At 38.3% G+C, this 21,186-nt stretch overlaps 1 protein-coding gene and 1 pseudogene across 1 annotated transcript; one reads left to right on the top strand and one right to left on the bottom strand.

Moving 5' to 3' along the window:
* Positions 1-21,186, top strand: part of LOC117189341 — a 195,119-nt pseudogene that overhangs the window by 158,907 nt on the left and 15,026 nt on the right.
* On the bottom strand, positions 10,752-12,678 carry LOC117189342. The gene is made up of 2 exons (XM_033394481.1): positions 11,158-12,678; positions 10,752-11,093 (listed from the first exon to the last, which is right to left on the bottom strand). The coding sequence occupies exons 1-2, from the start codon at positions 12,341-12,343 to the stop codon at positions 10,798-10,800; spliced, it is 1,482 nt and encodes a 493-aa protein (XP_033250372.1). The 5' UTR covers positions 12,344-12,678; the 3' UTR covers positions 10,752-10,797.

Below are 21,186 nucleotides of genomic sequence, written 5' to 3'. Positions count from 1 at the left end.
TGAAGAAAATATTAAAAATATCTAAGCATAAACCTAAAAATATTCAATCTAATCAAGGAAAGGAGTTTTTTAATGTAGCCTTCGGAGAGTTAATGAAAAAGAATAACATTAACCATTACCATACATATACACACCTTAAGGCATCTATTTGTGAACGTTTTAATAGAACATTAAAAAATCGTATGTGGAAAATCTTTAGTATGCAGGGTAATCATACGTGGATTTATACCTTGCATGACTTACTAAAAGATTATAATAATTCATATCACCGTACTATAAAAATGAGGCCTATAGATGTAAACAAACAAAATGAAGAGTTTATTTTGAAAACAGCTTATAATATTTGTAAGGTATTTCCTAAACACAAGTTTTCCATTGGTGATCCTGTTAGAATAAGTAAATATAAAGGTATTTTTACAAAGGGCTATGATCCAAACTGGACAACCGAAGTTTTTAAAAATTTAAAAGGGGGACTATAAGGGGGAAATGATCAAAGGCTCATTTTATGATCAAGAACTCCAAAAAGTTAAAGATGAAAATGCTTTCTTAGTGGAAAAAATACTCAGAAGGAAAAAAGAACAAGTTTTTGTTAAATGGTTAGGTTTCGATGAAACACACAATTCATGGATAGATAAAAAGAGTATATTAAAATAATTAAGCACGCAAAATATTTATCAGATTTAATTTATTTTTGTGTATTTTTTACATTGAAATATAGTTTTAATTATACACAAATTAAAAAATAATAATAATATAATGTTAAATTTACTTATACCATATTTTGTGTATTATTACTAGCACCTAAAATATTTTTAATTTCATAGTGATTATGAGCTAATGTTGAAATATTATCAGGTAATATAAATCTTTTGCCATCCTTATAATTAAGACTTATCTTATTTACAATTTCAGTATAAATTTTATGACCTCTACTTCTAATAACTCTCTGTTGTCCATAATAAGTTTTTTTATGTTTAATGCATTCAATATAATGAGTATGAGTTAATCGTTTCACTACTGACTTTTTTACGCCTTTAACCTTTTTTACGTTATAGTCAGTGTTATCATCTTTAGCAATTAAATATGAGTATGCTTTCGCTTTTAATCCTGCAAACGACGTCATTATTATACCCGATACTCAAAATGAGTATTGGGGTATATTAGATTTGTGGTAAAAGTGGATGTGTGTAACGTCCAAAAGGAATCGTTTCCGACCCCATAAAGTATATATATTCTTGATCAGCATCAATAGCCGAGTCGATTGAGCCCTGTCTGTCTGTCCGTCTGTCCGTCCGTCCGTCCGTCCGTCCGTCCGTCCGTCCCCTTCAGCGCCTAGTGCTCAAAGACTATAAGATCTAGAGCAACGATGTTTTGGATCCAGACTTCTGTGATATGTCACTGCTACAAAAATATTTCAAAACTTCGCCCCCACAAAGGACGAAAATCTGTGGCATCCACATTTTTAAAGATACAATAAAAAACAATAAAACGCAGAATCGTAGAGGATGACTATATGTTCTAGAGTGTAAAATCTCAACCAGATCGTATAATTATTACAGCCAGAATCAAGAAAACAATTTCATTCTTTCTCGCTCTGTCTCTCTCTAACACACAGGTTTCATGGTCGGCTTTCCCAATTGCAAAATATGAGTTCAAGGATCTCAGAACCTATAAGAGCCAGAGCAACCAAATTTGGTATCCACACTCCTGTGATATCGGACCTTGACCGTTTCGTGTCCAAATTTCGCCACACCCCCTTCCGCCCCCGCAAAGGACGAAAATCTGGGGCATCCACAAATCTCAGAGGCTATTAAGGCTAGAGTAACCAAATTTGGTATCCGCACTTCTGTTAGATCTCACTATAAAACGTATATCTCAGAATTTCGCCCCACCTCCTTCCGCCCCCACAAAAGACGAAAATCTGTTGCATCCACAATATTGCACATTCGAGAAAACTAAAAATGCAGAATCATAGATAATGACCATATCTATCAGATTGCTGAATCTGGATCAGATCGGACCATTTATGTAGCCAAAAGCAAGAAATCAATTTTCAGTGGCTACGCAGCGCCCGACGTCACGCTCAGACTGATTTTCTGTCTCTCTCGCACGCACTCTTTGTCGTGTGGTTCAATATTAGCGGCGTCTGCCGCAGGAGAGCCATACTGACTTAGTATCGGGTATAACTGTAGAGTTGCGGTGTCCGCAGCAACTCACAACTTTCCACCTCGTTTTTCCTGTATTTTCGTCTTTCATTAATCCAAGCTCTTTGTTATTAGCGAGATTGATACAGAATCTGTTTGAGGCTAGGTAATTGGATGTATCAAAGCGATTGGGATTGAATTTAATTAAATCATAAAAATCTTCTTCTGATGATATAATAAATGAATCTGTATCCATATAGAGTATTTTTGATGATGGACATTTTACAGAATGAAAATTATAGAAATAGTCATACATTTACCATTTTGAAAGTTCTAGTACACTAACTCCAATGTATATGGGCTTATCATAAAAAATTCGGGACTTAGTTGATTCAATGGCAGCCAAATTATCTCCAAAGATTTCAACACTGTGGAAATTATGTCTTGCTATGCGTTGTCTAAACCCTGCTGAGTTTTGTCTTGAATCATAATGCTTAACTAATGCAACCTCACGACGTTTTTCTACATTCTCCATTGTTTTGCCGTAAACGGCATTAACCATTAATTTGTAAAAGTTTATCTCAAAGTCATTGCTAGCTAATTTTCTAAGAGATGTATTGAGGTCAATATAAGGTTTCAGCCAACAGGACTGATTAAATGATAAAACTCTAGATATTTTTTCTAAAATCATACCTTGCTCTATACATAACTGTAGCTGCTTCAAATGGATTATATAGTTCTTTTTATCACTTAAGTCAGCTATTAGTTTTGTCTGCTTTCCTCCTGGTGTAATCTTATTTTCGGGGCAAAAAGGTAAACTATTATGCTTATTATGAATATCATCAGGATATCGCATATCTACTTCTAAAATATATCCAACATCACTAGATGCCGATATGCTAAGAACGTTGAAAGATGAAATTTCATCGTTACTTAGAAATTTAAAATTAGAAAATGGAAGGGGTTGACTCATAGCCCATCCATATAAGTTGTTGGCGTCAATATATGAAAGGAAATTTATGGGTTCGGTAGGCTTAAATTTATTATTTAAATATTTGTTATTTGCTGTTGCAATCCGTTGAGTACATTGGGTCAACCCTCCACGAACAGCAGTTTTTAAAAAATTATAAATGTCAGGATCACTAACAAGTTCTAATTCTACCCTTGTGTATTTTAACATTGCATCCCATGAAACTGAAGGAGCAGTAACATAATTAATGGGGTCTAACCTGTACACTCGGGAACAAAGACTCCTAAAATTCTCAAATACATCAGCAAGAATTAAAACATCGCTTTCCAAATATAATTTTAAATAATCTCTAATAGATTTGCAATTAAATGCGCTCCAAACCTTCTGAGCAAAGTTGTAGTCTTCAACACTACATTCCTCATCATTCAGTGAATTATAAAAATTATCTCGCGAAGGAAGCAGGGATTCATCAAATTTTTCAAAACTATCCAAATAATCATAGGGAAATACTCCCTTTCGTCGTAGCATATCAAATTTTTCACCTTGATATTTAGTTTTAAAAATTTTAAAATTCGCTATGTTCATATATCTATAAAAATCTATTTGAATCTATATATCTAATTTTATATTGATGAAGATAAGATTCATCGAGCTTACAAATTTGAGTTAACGCAATATATAACTCTTTATTGCAAGGAATGGGTCTTAGTTCATCTTTTATTGACGTAACAAATAAATGTATATTCTAACGAGACAAGTTATGAAAAACTACCGGGAAAAAGGGATCGCTTAATCTAAATGTCTGTTTACACAGCTTATGAATAGGACCTACATATTGTCCTGTAAACTGATCAAAGAATTTTTCTCGATCATCATCAGAATTTGGTTTCTCGCAGGCATAGCAATCACCGTGTTCCTGGTAATCCTCATCCCAAATGTTAAACTGATTGATTGGTTTTTTATAGGACTTCCAGTACTTCTCATAAAGGCCATCGGTTTTCATCCTAAGTGCTTGACAAAATTTTTGGATACAATCCGGTCCTGAAATAACGAAATCATAATGTTTATGAGTTTATTGCCTTTTCTGGAATGTTAAAATATTTACCTTCGTATGTCCACATCTCATTTAGATGTTCATTGTATTTATGTACAATATAAAATGATGCTGCACATGCTGTATGCCTCTGTGCCATAGTAGTTGATGGTTTTGATGGATCATTAAGATTTATATGGTAATTTTCCAAAACTGCTTCGATGTCAGCATAAATTACTACTGGTGGCGATAGTTTTTTAGAAAAACTTTTGAATACAGTTTTGGTATTAGGTTCAGGATACAAAGCAGCAACTTTTCCACACTCTTTAGTGTCATGTATAGTATTTGTTGTACTATAAAATTGCAAGCAGTTCTCGCAAAAATATGCAGTATTATGGGATTTACTATGTTGTGAATAACATAATTTTCTCATGCACGTTATATATGCATAATGCATCATTTGCATATTATCACTATTAATTCCAAGCAAGTTTATGTGGTGAGTCCGAATTTTCTTAGTCCTCACTGTGGGTCCCACAACGTTTTTTCCATTCTCATCGACTTCATAAACATTAATGCTAAAATCCTCATTTGCTGATTCGAATCGCTTGATTCCTGTGGTGTGATCCTTTTGTAAATAGCTCACAGACATTTTTATTAAATGCACCCATCATTAAGTCATCTAGTATTAAAAGAATAGGCTCATGATTTTCATTTTCAATTGTTTCGGGAACTCCTTTATAGTATTCGATGGTATTAAAATTTGGCTTAGCATGCTCCTCTCCATAACACCAAATTATTCGATTAATTGAAATGCTTAGCAAATCATTCCTTTTGTATATTAAATTTTCTAAAAACGTTGTCTTACCAGATCCTGAAGGTCCGCAAATAAGCATTGTAAAAGGATGTATAAATTGCTTAAACATTTTTGGGTTATGTTTTATTTATTAATATTTTATAAATGTTTTCTAACATCTAAGATACTCTAATTACGCGTCTCCTGATCGCGCTTTTTGGGGCAGTTTTTTTCTAAGTGAGTATCAGATCCGCAATAATTACAATAAACAACTTGTGTGTATCCGCTTTTGTGAGGATCCTTTTCAAACAAACGCTTAAATGAATCCATTTTAAACAACTAGTTACTACAAGTGCTGAATATAAACTGAAAATCTAAACATATGAGTTACTATTACAATAGATAACGTAGTTAGAATTTTCCAAGATAACAAATAGCTTAAATAAACTATTTAGAGCACATCTAAGAGGAATTTTTTTGTGGATTCTACAGTTTGTAAAAAAATTTGGATAAAATGTGAGACTTTTTCCTATATCGATATGAATAATATTATTTGTTAAATACTTAGATAAAAACTTTTTTTTAATTTCACCACGTACAATAACGGTGCTAAATCTATTTAGTGGTGAAAGTATTTCACCTAAACTTAAATATGATATTTCACCATCTGACCATTCCAATCCATTTATGGTTTGACGATTAATATTTTGTTGTTTAATCATTTCATTATCCAATTCATTCAGATGATATGGTGGTTTGAAATGAAAGAAGTTTGGTGTTACTGATCCGGTTTGCATAAACGCCAATTCCTTAATAAAAAGTTGTTTATTATTTCCAAAGAGATATTGAAAATCAACTATAACGTTTGAATTCCTGTCGATTGTGTTCATGTTGGTTTGACATTTTGTAATAAACTAAATGAGTCGTTGATGCCTATCTCCTTTATATACAGCCCAATTCAGTAAGAGTTCTTAGTTTAACAAAAGCATTCAACCCAAATGGACACGCTTCAATCAAAAAGAATTAGGTCCACTAGAAAGAAGCAGGATCACGAAGTCATTTTCGGTCTCGAATATTATGTAGTACATAACTTAAAACTTAAATGCGGTTTTTCAACTACAAGAAAATTCACTCCAATGATATGGATGCAGCAAAGCAAAAACAATTTCGTCGGTTTAGATAAAGATGAATGGATGCAATTGGTTACATACAAGGAGTATATCCAATTGAATCTTGATCAGTATGATTTGTTGATGCCTGATACAATTATAGACCATCCATTATTGCCCACAATTAAGTGCAATTTTAGATTTCGAAAATCAGATAAGCAGTATGTGTTTATAATAAATCAGTTTGGAAATAAAATTGAATTTGATAGTGAGTCCTGGAGATCGTTTTTAAGATTAGGCATTTTTTTTACCACATTTTTATTTTGGAATACGATACTTAAGCAACAAATTATATACCTCTACTATAATAATATTATTCCTAAGTGTGCAGCCTTACAAAAATTTGATGTTCAGCTAGCTGATTTAGACGGTACTTATGATAGAAATGTGCAAATAGATTTAACCCGTTTATGATTTGAAATTTCCAAAAAAATGTGTAATCAAATAAAACGCGATGTTCTTGAGTATAAGCAAACACTTTTAAATAAGCAATCATCCCAACATAACAATAGAAAATAAAAATTATATTAAAAATGAGTAAGCAACAAGTTGTTAATGAAATACATAAGCCTGCTAGAAGAAATTTCATTCGTCGTAAATTCGTACAAAAGAGAATTAATGACACGTGGCAAATCGATTTAGTTGAAATGATACCCTTTTATAAGGAAAACAAAGGATATAGGTACTTGCTGACAGTAATTGACACGTTCTCGAAGTATGCATATGCAGTTCCCGTTAAGTCTAAAACAGCTTTAGATGTTTTATCAGCATTGAAGAAAATATTAAAAATATCTAAGCATAAACCTAAAAATATTCAATCTAATCAAAGAAAGGAGTTTTTTAATGTAGCCTTCGGAGAGTTAATGAAAAAGAATAACATTAACCATTACCATACATATACACACCTTAAGGCATCTATTTGTGAACGTTTTAATAGAACATTAAAAAATCGTATGTGGAAAATCTTTAGTATGCAGGGTAATCATACGTGGATTTATACCTTGCATGACTTACTAAAAGATTATAATAATTCATATCACCGTACTATAAAAATGAGGCCTATAGATGTAAACAAACAAAATGAAGAGTTTATTTTGAAAACAGCTTATAATATTTGTAAGGTATTTCCTAAACACAAGTTTTCCATTGGTGATCCTGTTAGAATAAGTAAATATAAAGGTATTTTTACAAAGGGCTATTATCCAAACTGGACAACCGAAGTTTTTAAAAATTTAAAAGTAAAGTCAACTAATCCTGTAACATATGAACTGGAGGACTATAAGGGGGAAATGATCAAAGGCTCATTTTATGATCAAGAACTCCAAAAAGTTAAAGATGAAAATGCTTTCTTAGTGGAAAAAATACTCAGAAGGAAAAAAGAACAAGTTTTTGTTAAATGGTTAGGTTTCGATGAAACACACAATTCATGGATAGATAAAAAGAGTATATTAAAATAATTAAGCACGCAAAATATTTATCAGATTTAATTTATTTTTGTGTATTTTTTACATTGAAATATAGTTTTAATTATACACAAATTAAAAAATAATAATAATATAATGTTAAATTTACTTATACCATATTTTGTGTATTATTACTAGCACCTAAAATATTTTTAATTTCATAGTGATTATGAGCTAATGTTGAAATATTATCAGGTAATATAAATCTTTTGCCATCCTTATAATTAAGACTTATCTTATTTACAATTTCAGTATAAATTTTATGACCTCTACTTCTAATAACTCTCTGTTGTCCATAATAAGTTTTTTTATGTTTAATGCATTCAATATAATGAGTATGAGTTAATCGTTTCACTACTGACTTTTTTACGCCTTTAACCTTTTTTACGTTATAGTCAGTGTTATCATCTTTAGCAATTAAATATGAGTATGCTTTCGCTTTTAATCCTGCAAACGACGTCATTATTATACCCGATACTCAAAATGAGTATTGGGGTATATTAGATTTGTGGTAAAAGTGGATGTGTGTAACGTCCAAAAGGAATCGTTTCCGACCCCATAAAGTATATATATTCTTGATCAGCATCAATAGCCGAGTCGATTGAGCCCTGTCTGTCTGTCCGTCTGTCCGTCCGTCCGTCCGTCCGTCCGTCCGTCCGTCCCCTTCAGCGCCTAGTGCTCAAAGACTATAAGATCTAGAGCAACGATGTTTTGGATCCAGACTTCTGTGATATGTCACTGCTACAAAAATATTTCAAAACTTCGCCCCCACAAAGGACGAAAATCTGTGGCATCCACATTTTTAAAGATACAATAAAAAACAATAAAACGCAGAATCGTAGAGGATGACTATATGTTCTAGAGTGTAAAATCTCAACCAGATCGTATAATTATTATAGCCAGAATCAAGAAAACAATTTCATTCTTTCTCGCTCTGTCTCTCTCTAACACACAGGTTTCATGGTCGGCTTTCCCAATTGCAAAATATGAGTTCAAGGATCTCAGAACCTATAAGAGCCAGAGCAACCAAATTTGGTATCCACACTCCTGTGATATCGGACCTTGACCGTTTCGTGTCCAAATTTCGCCACACCCCCTTCCGCCCCCGCAAAGGACGAAAATCTGGGGCATCCACAAATCTCAGAGGCTATTAAGGCTAGAGTAACCAAATTTGGTATCCGCACTTCTGTTAGATCTCACTATAAAACGTATATCTCAGAATTTCGCCCCACCTCCTTCCGCCTCCACAAAAGACGAAAATCTGTTGCATCCACAATATTGCACATTCGAGAAAACTAAAAATGCAGAATCATAGATAATGACCATATCTATCAGATTGCTGAATCTGGATCAGATCGGACCATTTATGTAGCCAAAAGCAAGAAATCAATTTTCAGTGGCTACGCAGCGTCCGACGTCACGCTCAGACTGATTTTCTGTCTCTCTCGCACGCACTCTTTGTCGGGTGGTTCAATATTAGCGGCGTCTGCCGCAGGAGAGCCATACTGACTTAGTATCGGGTATAACTGTAGAGTTGCGGTGTCCGCAGCAACTCACAACTTTCCACCTCGTTTTTCCTGTATTTTCGTCTTTCATTAATCCAAGCTCTTTGTTATTAGCGAGATTGATACCGAATCTGTTTGAGGCTAGGTAATTGGATGTATCAAAGCGATTGGGATTGAATTTAATTAAATCATAAAAATCTTCTTCTGATGATATAATAAATGAATCTGTATCCATATAGAGTATTTTTGATGATGGACATTTTACAGAATGAAAATTATAGAAATAGTCATACATTTACCATTTTGAAAGTTCTAGTACACTAACTCCAATGTATATGGGCTTATCATAAAAAATTCGGGACTTAGTTGATTCAATGGCAGCCAAATTATCTCCAAAGATTTCAACACTGTGGAAATTATGTCTTGCTATGCGTTGTCTAAACCCTGCTGAGTTTTGTCTTGAATCATAATGCTTAACTAATGCAACCTCACGACGTTTTTCTACATTCTCCATTGTTTTGCCGTAAACGGCATTAACCATTAATTTGTAAAAGTTTATCTCAAAGTCATTGCTAGCTAATTTTCTAAGAGATGTATTGAGGTCAATATAAGGTTTCAGCCAACAGGACTGATTAAATGATAGAACTCTAGATATTTTTTCTAAAATCATACCTTGCTCTATACATAACTGTAGCTGCTTCAAATGGATTATATAGTTCTTTTTATCACTTAAGTCAGCTATTAGTTTTGTCTGCTTTCCTCCTGGTGGAATCTTATTTTCGGGGCAAAAAGGTAAACTATTATGCTTATTATGAATATCATCAGGATATCGCATATCTACTTCTAAAATATATCCAACATCACTAGATGCCGATATGCTGAGAACGTTGAAAGATGAAATTTCATCGTTACTTAGAAATTTAAAATTAGAAAATGGAAGGGGTTGACTCATAGCCCATCCATATAAGTTGTTGGCGTCAATATATGAAAGGAAATTTATGGGTTCGGTAGGCTTAAATTTATTATTTAAATATTTGTTATTTGCTGTTGCAATCCGTTGAGTACATTGGGTCAACCCTCCACGAACAGCAGTTTTTAAAAAATTATAAATGTCAGGATCACTAACAAGTTCTAATTCTACCCTTGTGTATTTTAACATTGCATCCCATGAAACTGAAGGAGCAGTAACATAATTAATGGGGTCTAACCTGTACACTCGGGAACAAAGACTCCTAAAATTCTCAAATACATCAGCAAGAATTAAAACATCGCTTTCCAAATATAATTTTAAATAATCTCTATTAGATTTGCAATTAAATGCGCTCCAAACCTTCTGAGCAAAGTTGTAGTCTTCAACACTACATTCCTCATCATTCAGTGAATTATAAAAATTATCTCGCGAAGGAAGCAGGGATTCATCAAATTTTTCAAAACTATCCAAATAATCATAGGGAAATACTCCCTTTTGTCGTAGCATATCAAATTTTTCACCTTGATATTTAGTTTTCAAAATTTTAAAATTCGCTATGTTCATATAACTAGCGAGTTTTTCTAAGCTTGAATTTAAAAATCTATTTAAATCTATATATCTAATTTTATATTGATGAAGATAAGATTCATCGAGCTTACAAATTTGAGTTAACGCAATATATAACTCTTTATTGCAAGGAATGGGTCTTAGTTCATCTTTTATTGACGTAACAAATAAATGTATATTCTAACGAGACAAGTTATGAAAAACTACCGGGAAAAAGGGATCGCTTAATCTTAATGTCTGTTTACACAGCTTATGAATAGGACCTACATATTTTCCTGTAAACTGATCAAAGAATTTTTCTCGATCATCATCAGAAATTGGTTTCTCACAGGCATAGCAATCACCGTGTTCCTGGTAATCCTCATCCCAAATGTTAAACTGATTGATTGGTTTTTTATAGGACTTCCAGTACTTCTCATAAAGGCCATCGGTTTTCATCCTAAGTGCTTGACAAAATTTTTGGATACAATCCGGTCCTGAAATAACGAAATCATAATGTTTATGAGTTTATTGCCTTTTCTGGAATGTTAAAATATTTACCTTCGTATGTCCACATCTCATTTAGATGTTCATTGTATTTATGTACAATATAAAATGATGCTGCACATGCTGTATGCCTCTGTGCCATAGTAGTTGATGGTTTTGATGGATCATTAAGATTTATATGGTAATTTTCCAAAACTGCTTCGATGTCAGCATAAATTACTACTGGTGGCGATAGTTTTTTAGAAAAACTTTTGAATACAGTTTTGGTATTAGGTTCAGGATACAAAGCAGCAACTTTTCCACACTCTTTAGTGTCATGTATAGTATTTGTTGTACTATAAAATTGCAAGCAGTTCTCGCAAAAATATGCAGTATTATGGGATTTACTATGTTGTGAATAACATAATTTTCTCATGCACGTTATATATGCATAATGCATCATTTGCATATTATCACTATTAATTCCAAGCAAGTTTATGTGGTGAGTCCGAATTTTCTTAGTCCTCACTGTGGGTCCCACAACGTTTTTTCCATTCTCATCGACTTCATAAACATTAATGCTAAAATCCTCATTTGCTGATTCGAATCGCTTGATTCCTTTGCTTGTTATTGGAAACTCAATTCCGGAAAAATTTAATCTTACTCCTTCATAATAAATGATGTCTTGCTGTATGTTTCCGCATCGATAGGATGATGGTATTGTTAACTTATCTCGGGAAATTTTTTTTAATGCTGCTGTTTGATATATAGTTTTAAGGTGTTTTCCATAGGCTAATGATGCTGAAACACACCACTTGAAACAAAAATCATCGTCATTTTTAACATTTATGAGTGCATTTCGTGACTTAATTTTTTTGGGAGCTTGGATAAACCTGTTTGCAGCGATATGCTCTAGTTTTATCATGGTAAGTTCAAAATACTTAAAACACTTTATTGCCCAACCTGAATCCTTCTCCTGGAATTCACTGCTGAGAGTTATCAAATTTTCTATGGTATCATTTAGATGATCATCAATCAGCTCGTTTTCATATATTGGTTTGTATGGAGTAATGAAACGCTTCATTGTTTTTGTTAAGCTTTCATCATCAGTGTTTTTAACGTATAATCCATATACTTTTAAATTGTACTTTATGGATCTGTACTCACTCATGCAGTGACGCAATAAATTGATAATATCATTTTTGCAATCATGAAAAAACTCTTTTAAATCAATCTGTTCACTTTTATTTGGTAGCCCCATATGATTTTAAAGGAAATCGCGACTCCGTTGAAATTAAAATAACGTTTTCATTTTCCTCTAGTTGAGCTGCTCTTGCATTCTTATGTTTGTCCGACATCATATGGCGTCTTTCCCTAGACGAAGGATAACTTTCACCGCAAATTGAACAGTCAATAATCCTTAGTTCCATCGGAGTATCCAATCGAGGTCGTTTTGAAGCTCCTGACGTTGAAGGACCTTGAAGATCACTTGAATTAGATCCTTTGCTCATAAGAATCTCAAAAGCATTCCTAGGTCCCAAGCATGCTTCATAATGACTATCAAACTCTATTAAGTCGATGGACTTAGAGCAAAGGTCACACACCACTGAAAATTCGGAAAACTTTTTCCAAAAACAAAAAACTACTTTCGGTTTTTACGTTAAATTGTAAGGTAATGTATGACTAAAAAAAAACAAGTGCTCGACTTCAAAGCATTTATTGGACTGGTCGCAGCCAGAGATAGCAAAACTCCCCGACTCCACCGTCGAGCCGATCTTGAATGCGCAGAGAGCAGTACAAGAGCGCGGCGTGTGAGACCAAAAGCTCTGCCCACCACATCGCACACGCTACGATAGGGTAATTACGATCGTCTGCTGCAACATTCCGGCCCCGTTGAAGACCTCCGGTGCTTCAACCGTCTATTGGCAGTTTTGCCAATTTGTGTATGGGGCGTTTAATTACGCCCGCGGGTGTTCGCACCTCGTCGACGCGCACTCTCCCATCTTCTCCCTTGATTGCGGCCACCACTCGTCCTGTGGTCCACTTCTGTGGCGGTGTGTTGTCCTCGTGGACGAGCACTAGACAGCCAATGTCCAAGTCTGGCCCTTTGGTAGCCCACTGGTGACGCTTCTGCAGGCTGACCAGGTAGTCCTTAGACCAGCCCTGCCAAAACTGCTGCTTGAGCGCTGACAGCATTCGCCACCGCTTCAAGTACGCGAAGCTTCCCCTGCTGCATCTGTCGTCGTGATCTGATTCGGGCGGCAGCGAAAGAAGCGGCTGCCCGATCAGCAGGTGCCCTGGCGTTATCGCTTCTCCATCGCTGGGATCGTTGCCTGGGGACGCGATTGGCCGGGAGTTGAGAAGAGCCTCTACCTCTACCAGGTGGGTGCACAGCTCGTCCGCGGTGAGCTTGGCGTTGCCCACTCCGCGTACCAACCTCTGCTTGGCTGATTTGACGGCTGCCTCCCACAATCCGCCGAAGTGTGGTGCTCTCGGTGGTATGAAACACCACTCGACGCCTTGGCGCGCTGCGTACGCCTTGAGCCGGTCCTGGTCCCTCTGGTACGCTTGATGCAGCTAATATTGAACCACACGACAAAGAGTGCGTGCGAGAGAGACAGAAAATCAGTCTGAGCGTGACGTCGGGCGCTGCGTGGCCACTGCAAATTGATTTCTTGCTTTTGGCTACAAAAATGATCCGATCTGATCCAGATTCAGCAATCTGATAGATATGGTCATTATCTATGATTCTGCGTTTTTAGTTTTCTCGAAGCTGCAATATTGTGGATGCAACAGATTTTCGTCCTTTGTGGGGGCGGAAAGGGGTGGAGCGAAATTCTGAGATAAAAGTTTTATAGTGAGATCTAACAGAAGTGCGGATACCAAATTTGGTTACTCTAGCCTTAATAGTCTCTGAGATTTGTGGATGCCCCAGATTTTCGTCCTTTGCGGGGGCGGAAGGGGGTGTGGCGAAATTTGGACACGAAACGGTCAAGGTCCGATATCACAGGAGTGTGGATACCAAATTTGGTTGCTCTGGATCTTATAGGTTCTGAGATCCTTGAACTCATATTTTGCAATTGGCAAAGCCGACCATGAAACCTGTGTGTTAGAGAGAGACAGAGCGAGAAAGAATGAAATTGTTTTCTTGATTCTGGCTATAATAATTATACGATCTGGTTGAGACTTTACACTCTAGAACATATAGTCATCCTCTACGATTCTGCGTTTTTGGTTTTATCGTATCTTTAAAAATGTGGATGCCACAAATTTTCGTTCTTTGTGGGGGCGGAAGTGGGCGAGGCAAAGTTTTGAAATATTTTTGTAGCAGTGACATATCACAGATGTCTGGATCCAAAACATCGTTGCTCTAGCTCTTATAGTCTTTGAGCACTAGGCGCTGAAGGGGACGGACGGACGGACGGACGGACGGACGGACGGACAGACGGACAGACAGACAGGGCTCAATCGACTCGGCTATTGATGCTGATCAAGAATATATATACTTTATGGGGTCGGAAACGATTCCTTCTGGACGTTACACACATCCACTTTTACCACAAATCTAATATACCCCAATACTCATTTTGAGTATCGGGTATAAAAAACGAGGGGGAACGTTGTGAGTTGCTGCGGAGACCGCAACTCTACAGTTATACCCGATACTAAGTCAGTATAGCTCTCCTCCGGCAGACGCCGCTAATATTAAACGACACGACAAGGAGTGCGTGCGAGAGAGACAGAAAATCAGTCTGAGCGTGACTTCGGGCGCTGCGTAGCCAGTGGAAATTGATTTGTTCCTTTTGGCTATAAAAATGATCTGATCTGATCCAGATTTAGCAATCTGATAGATATGGTCATTATCTATGATTCTGCGTTTTTAGTTTTCTCGAATGTGCAATATTGTGGATGCAACAGATTTTCGTCCTTTGTGGGGGCGGAAAAGGGTGGGGCGAAGTTCTGAGATATACGTTTTATAGTGAGATATAACAGAAGTGCGGATACCAAATTTGGTTACTCTAGCCTTAATAGTCTCTGAGATTTGTGGATGCCCCAGATTTTCGTCCTTTGCGGGGGCGGAAGGGGGTGTGGCGAAATTTGGACACGAAACGGTCAAGGTCCGATATCACAGGAGTGTGGATACCAAATTTGGTTGCTCTGGCTCTTATAGGTTCTGAGATCCTTGAACTCATATTTTGCAATTGGCAAAGCCAACCATGAAACCTGTGTGTTAGAGAGAGACAGTGCGAGAAAGAATGAAATTGTTTTCTTGATTCTGGCTATAATAATTATACGATCTGGTTGAGATTTTACACTGTAGAAGATATGGTCATCCTCACCGATTCTGCGTTTTTGGTTTTATCGTATCTTTAAAAATGTGGATGCCACAGATTTTCGTCCTTTGTGGGGGCGGAAGTGGGCGGGGCGAAGTTTTGAAATATTTTTGTAGCAGTGACATATCACAGAAGTCTGGATCCAAAACATCGTTGCTCTAGCTCATATAGTCTTTGAGCACTAGGCGCTGAAGGGGACGGACGGACGGACGGACGGACAGACAGACAGGGCTCAATCGACTCGGCTATTGATGCTGATCAAGAATATATATACTTTATGGGTTCGGAAACGATTCCTTCTGGACGTTACACACATCCACTTTTACCACAAATCTAATATACCCCAATACTCATTTTGAGTATCGGGTATAAAAACTATCAGTGGACAAATCTGCTACAAGCTCCAGGTGAACAGCCTTTGATACAAAGCAGACGAAGACGGCTACATATGTCTTAATAGGGGGCCTGCAGCGAATCTTGAGAGACACGTAGAATGGGCCGCAGAAATCTACCCCACAAATCAAAAAGGGCCGAGCTCTTCGCAATCTATCAGCTGGCAGGTTTCCCATGATCTGTCCCTGTAGGACTGGCTTGTATCGGAAGCAGTGCACACAATTTCTCAGGATCCTTGTACATGCTTCTCGAGCATTGATTAGCCATATCTGCTGCCTTAGCAACGAAACCATGACTTTGGCGCCTGCATGGTAGTGAGTCCGATGCAAATTGCGAAGATAAATCGTCACGAACTGCGACTTTTGCGACAGCAGCAGAGGAAATTTTGCGTCATACGGAATCTCTGCGTTGAGCAACCTTCCTCCCACTCGAATCAGTCGCAGCGTTACTCCGTCGAGTTCGCTCGTATATATGAACGGGTTTAGTCGTTGAAGATGCGGTGACAGGATTTCCGACCTCGCTAGCTTGTGGAATTCTGGTCCCAACTCGTGTCTTTGGACTACTTCTACCAGCCTTAGAAATGAGACCTTAAGTTCTTTGGCTGACAGAACGACCTCTCGACTACGCTTGCTTCCTTGTAGGAACCGGTTTACTTATGCCATAATCCGAAGCTATTTCTCAAAGGAAGAGCATCTTTCAATCAACTCGATGAAATCATTGGCCTGACACTTTGCCACTGAATGTGTTGCCAAACACTTCTTGTTTTCCGACCGTTCCATTTCTGGGGACAACTCAACCTGATGTAGACATGGCCACTCCTCAGAATTCCTGAGCAGAAATTGGGGACCCTCAGTCCACAATGAGCACGTGACACCAAATCGGCTGGGTTTTGCTCAGTAGGAACGTGCCGCCAAGTCACACCGCTTGACGATTCCTGGATTTCAGCAACCCTATTGGCCACAAACGTTGCGAGCGTGGCTGGATCCCTTTCCAGCCAGTACAAGGTGACTTGGGAGTCCGACCAAAAGTTCACACTTTCGATCATGAACTTGTCCAGGAGCGGTTTTACTTGAGCCCATAAAGTGGGCTGCGCACAATTCGAGTCTTGGAATCGATATCGTTTTGAGAGGAGCTACTCGAGACTTTGCGGTAAGAAGCTTAGACACGACATTTTTACCATCACTGGTACGGATGTAAATGCAGCATCCGTACGCTTCACCTGATGCGTCTGCGAATCCGTGAATCTGAACGCTTTTATGCGTGGGAAGGCCAATGTAGCGAGGTATGGTTATCTTGTCTAATTCAAACAAATTTTGCTTGAAGTGATTCCAACTCGTGTGCAAGCTCATGGGAGCCGACTCGTCCCAATCCAACTTTTGCCGCCACAATTGCTGCAGGAATATTTTTGCCCTCGTTATTAAGGGACATAATAACCCTAATGGGTCGAACAATCGGGACGCAGCTGACAAAATGTTTCGCTTTTTAGGGGTCAATGAATCAAATGAGTCATCTAAATGATAATGGAACAAATCATTTTGCGGATTCCATCTAATTCCGAGCGTTTTAAAAGACGACGAAGGATCAAACTGCAGCGATTTCTCCTGGCCACTATCGGACAGCAGCTGGGGATGATTTGACGCCCACTTGGCCAACTTAAAACCCCCGGATTCTAAGACCTGACACACTTCCAGCCGAATACGTTCTAAATCTTCCAGACTGTTTGCTCCAGTAAGCATATCATCGACGTAAAAGTCACTTTTTATACCCGATACTCAAAATGAGTATTGGGGTATATTAGATTTGTGGTAAAAGTGGATGTGTGTAACGTCCAGAAGGAATCGTTTCCGACCCCATAAAGTATATATATTCTTGATCAGCATCTATAGCCGAGTCGATTGAGCCCTGTCTGTCTGTCCGTCTGTCCGTCCGTCCGTCCGTCCGTCCGTCCGTCCCCTTCAGCGCCTAGTGCTCAAAGACTATAAGAGCTAGAGCAACGATGTTTTGGATCCAGACTTCTGTGATATGTCACTGCTACAAAAATATTTCAAAACTGCGCCCCGCCCACTTCCGCCCCCACAAAGGACGAAAATCTGTGGCATCCACATTTTTAAAGATACGATAAAACCAAAAACGCAGAATCGGTGAGGATGACCATATCTTCTACAGTGCAAAATCTGAACCAGATCGAATAATGATTATAGCCAGAATCAAGAAAACAATTTCATTCTTTCTCGCTCTGTCTCTCTCTAACACACAGGTTTCATGGTCGGTTTTGTCAACTACAAAATATGAGTTCAAGGATCTCAGAACCTATAAGAGCCAGAGCAACCAAATTTGGTATCCACACTCCTGTGATATCGGACCTTGACCGTTTCGTGTCCAAATTTCGCCACACCCCTTTCCGCCCCCGCAAAGGACGAAAATCTGGGGCATCCTCAAATCTCAGAGACTATTAAGGCTAGAGTAACCAAATTTGGTATCCGCACTTCTGTTAGATCTCACTATAAAACGTATATCTCAGAATTTCGCTCCACCCCTTTCCGCCCCCACAAAGGACGAAAATCTGTTGCATCCACAATATTGCACACTCGAGAAAACTAAAAACGCAGAATCATAGATAATGACCATATCTGTCAGATTGCTGAATCTGGATCAGATCAGATCATTTTTATAGCCAAAAGGAACAAATCAATTTGCACTGGCTACGCAGCCCCCGACGTCACGCTCAGACTGATTTTCTGTCTCTCTCGCACGCACTCCTTGTCGTGTCGCTTAATATTAGCGGCGTCTGCCGGAGGAGAGCCATAGTGACTTATTATCGGGTATAACTGTAGAGTTGCGGTCTCCGCAGCAACTCACAACGTTCCCCCTCGTTATGACTTGTGATGCAATAGGATGGGACTCAGCATAAACGTCTGCCAATTCAACGAGACAGCGGATGGCCAGAAATGGAGCTGAGGCTGTCCCATAAGTAACCGTATTCAGGCGATACGTTTGAACATCTACATTTGCCTTATTCCTCCACAGAATCAATTGGAAATTTCGGTCTTCTTCGGCGACCTGAACTTGCCTATACATTTTGGAGATGTCAGCTGTGAGCGCAAAACGATTTAATCGACATCGGGCAAGAGTTGCGTAAAGCTCCCTCTGAATAGTTGCACCCACCATCAAAGTCTCATTTAATGAGATTGAAGTCGATGTTTTGCTCGATGCATCGAAAACGACGCGTAGCTTGGTGGTTTTACTATCAGGTCTCAGGACACATTGATGTGGAATGTAGTAATGGCGTCCTGGAGGAGTGTCTGGAAGCAATGACATGTGGCCAAGGTTGAGATACTCTTTCATAAACTCCATATACAGATCATGCAAATACTGATCTCGTGCAAGTCTGCGTTCTAGGGATAGAAAGCGGCGTTTTGCCGTCTCGAACGAGAAACCCAACACGTTGGGATTTATTTTAAATGGCAGCCCCACTTCAAAACGACCCGATTCGAGCCTGCGTAAAGTCTGCTTAAAGTTTTGTTCGCAAGCCAATTGTTCAGCTGTATATACAGCCTTCGACTTCTCTGGGACCTGTTCCAATTCCCAAAAGCGCTCCACCAGAGAGTCGAGAGAACAATGATCGCTACCAACAGCGATATTGCATACAGCATCCTGTGCTGATGCCTTATATTTTCCTGATACAATCCATCCATCCCAACAATGTTTTCTGGATTGTTGGATGTTCGGAACTTGCCTTTAATTGGCCTACACACATTAACTCAAAAAAGGTTTCTGCCCCTATCAATAAGTCAACCTTAGCAGGCTTGTAAAACTGCGGGTCTGCCATCTGCAGGTTTGCTGGTATCTTCCATTGGGCGAAATTGACAACATGATCGGGTTGGTATGTGGAAATCGACCTTAACACCCAAAAATCTGAATCAAAGTTGTGATCGTTGATACGAGATTGGACAGAAGTATGAATCTTGTGCTTTATGACGGACGAGTTTTTTTTCAACAGTTGTGATATTAAGGCACGACTCATCACGGCGCAATCGTAAGCGCTGGGCTAGATCCTCGGATATAAAATTAATTTGGGAGCCGGAATCTAGAAGTGCCCGTGCATACTGAAATTGTCCGGACCGATCTTGCACCTTTACAACAGCGGTAGCAAGAATAACCTGGTCAGCACTAGCAACGTGACTAGAATAAGCTGTCTGAGGCTCAGACGATGACGAATGTTCTACTGGCACAGAACTAGGCCCATTTTGCTGTGGCTCAACCCCGTATCGATGAAGCAGAGTGTTATGGGGCTTAGAGCACACTCGACATTTTGCTGTCTTGCACCTCGTCACTGTATGACCTGGCTTCAAACAATTTATGCACAGTCGGAGTTGCTTGGTGATATCGAACCGTTGAAGAACAGGAAGAGCACTAAACGATTGACAATTGCTTATGGTATGATTCCCCGCGTAGCAATAGCTACATTTCGAATCAGCTCGCCAATCCGTCTTTGCACATGAAAATGACGATTTAGTGGGTCCTTTACTTGTCTCTTGTTTAGTTTTACCCTTATTCCGAGACTTCGTTGTGGGATCTACTTTAGACAGCGCTATGTGAATTAGCATCGCGCTATTTATGTCTTTTTCACTTCCTAGCGACTGCAGAGAAGAATATATGGCTGACACCGTGTCAATGAGGGACCTAAGGCATGAAGCAGAAGCTTTTGTTGTGCTGGGAATGTCAAACAACTGCGAAACAGTATCAGAAAAGATCAAATATTTTTTGTCGTAAACCTCCTTCAAACTATCAAGAGCCTTCTCATAATTTTCTGCAGAGATCTGAAACACCTTCACTGTTCCCAATGCATCGTCAACGAGACACGACAGTAAGTGGTTGAATTTTTCCACATTTGATAATATTGGGTCGTTATGCACCAAACTCTCGAAAAGGCTTATAAAGTTTTTAAGTTCAGAATGTTTTCCACTAAACTTGGGGAGATTCATTTTAGGCAGATGTGATGAATGACGCTGGCTACTCCTATCCCTCCTCTGTATTCGCTGAGTTTCGGGTTCTTTAAGTGCAGACATGTACAGAGCCTTTGTGGTAACACACATATCCTCGACCGATGCTCGTAGATCGTTGTAGGGATTTAAACAATCCACGTCTGCCTGTAAATCCATCAACTTTTCACAATAATTTTCGATCAGCTCGAGTCTGCATTTAATTTGAAGAGAGTCGAACGAAATAGTTTTTTCTTCAAAGGCCGTTCTCACACGCCTTAGATCGCCCATCAGCCTATCGTGTCTTTGCATTGCTGTTGCTAACTTTTGCAGGACTTTTGGACCCCCTCCTTCTTTTGAACCTCCTTCCCTGGTAACAGTTTCCCTTTCCTTTT

Source organism: Drosophila miranda, assembly GCF_003369915.1.
Source record: "Drosophila miranda strain MSH22 chromosome Y unlocalized genomic scaffold, D.miranda_PacBio2.1 Contig_Y1_pilon, whole genome shotgun sequence".
NCBI classification, from domain to species: domain Eukaryota; kingdom Metazoa; phylum Arthropoda; class Insecta; order Diptera; family Drosophilidae; genus Drosophila; species Drosophila miranda.
The sequence above is the reverse complement of the archived record's forward strand: the minus strand, read 5'-3'. Positions and strand labels throughout refer to the sequence as shown.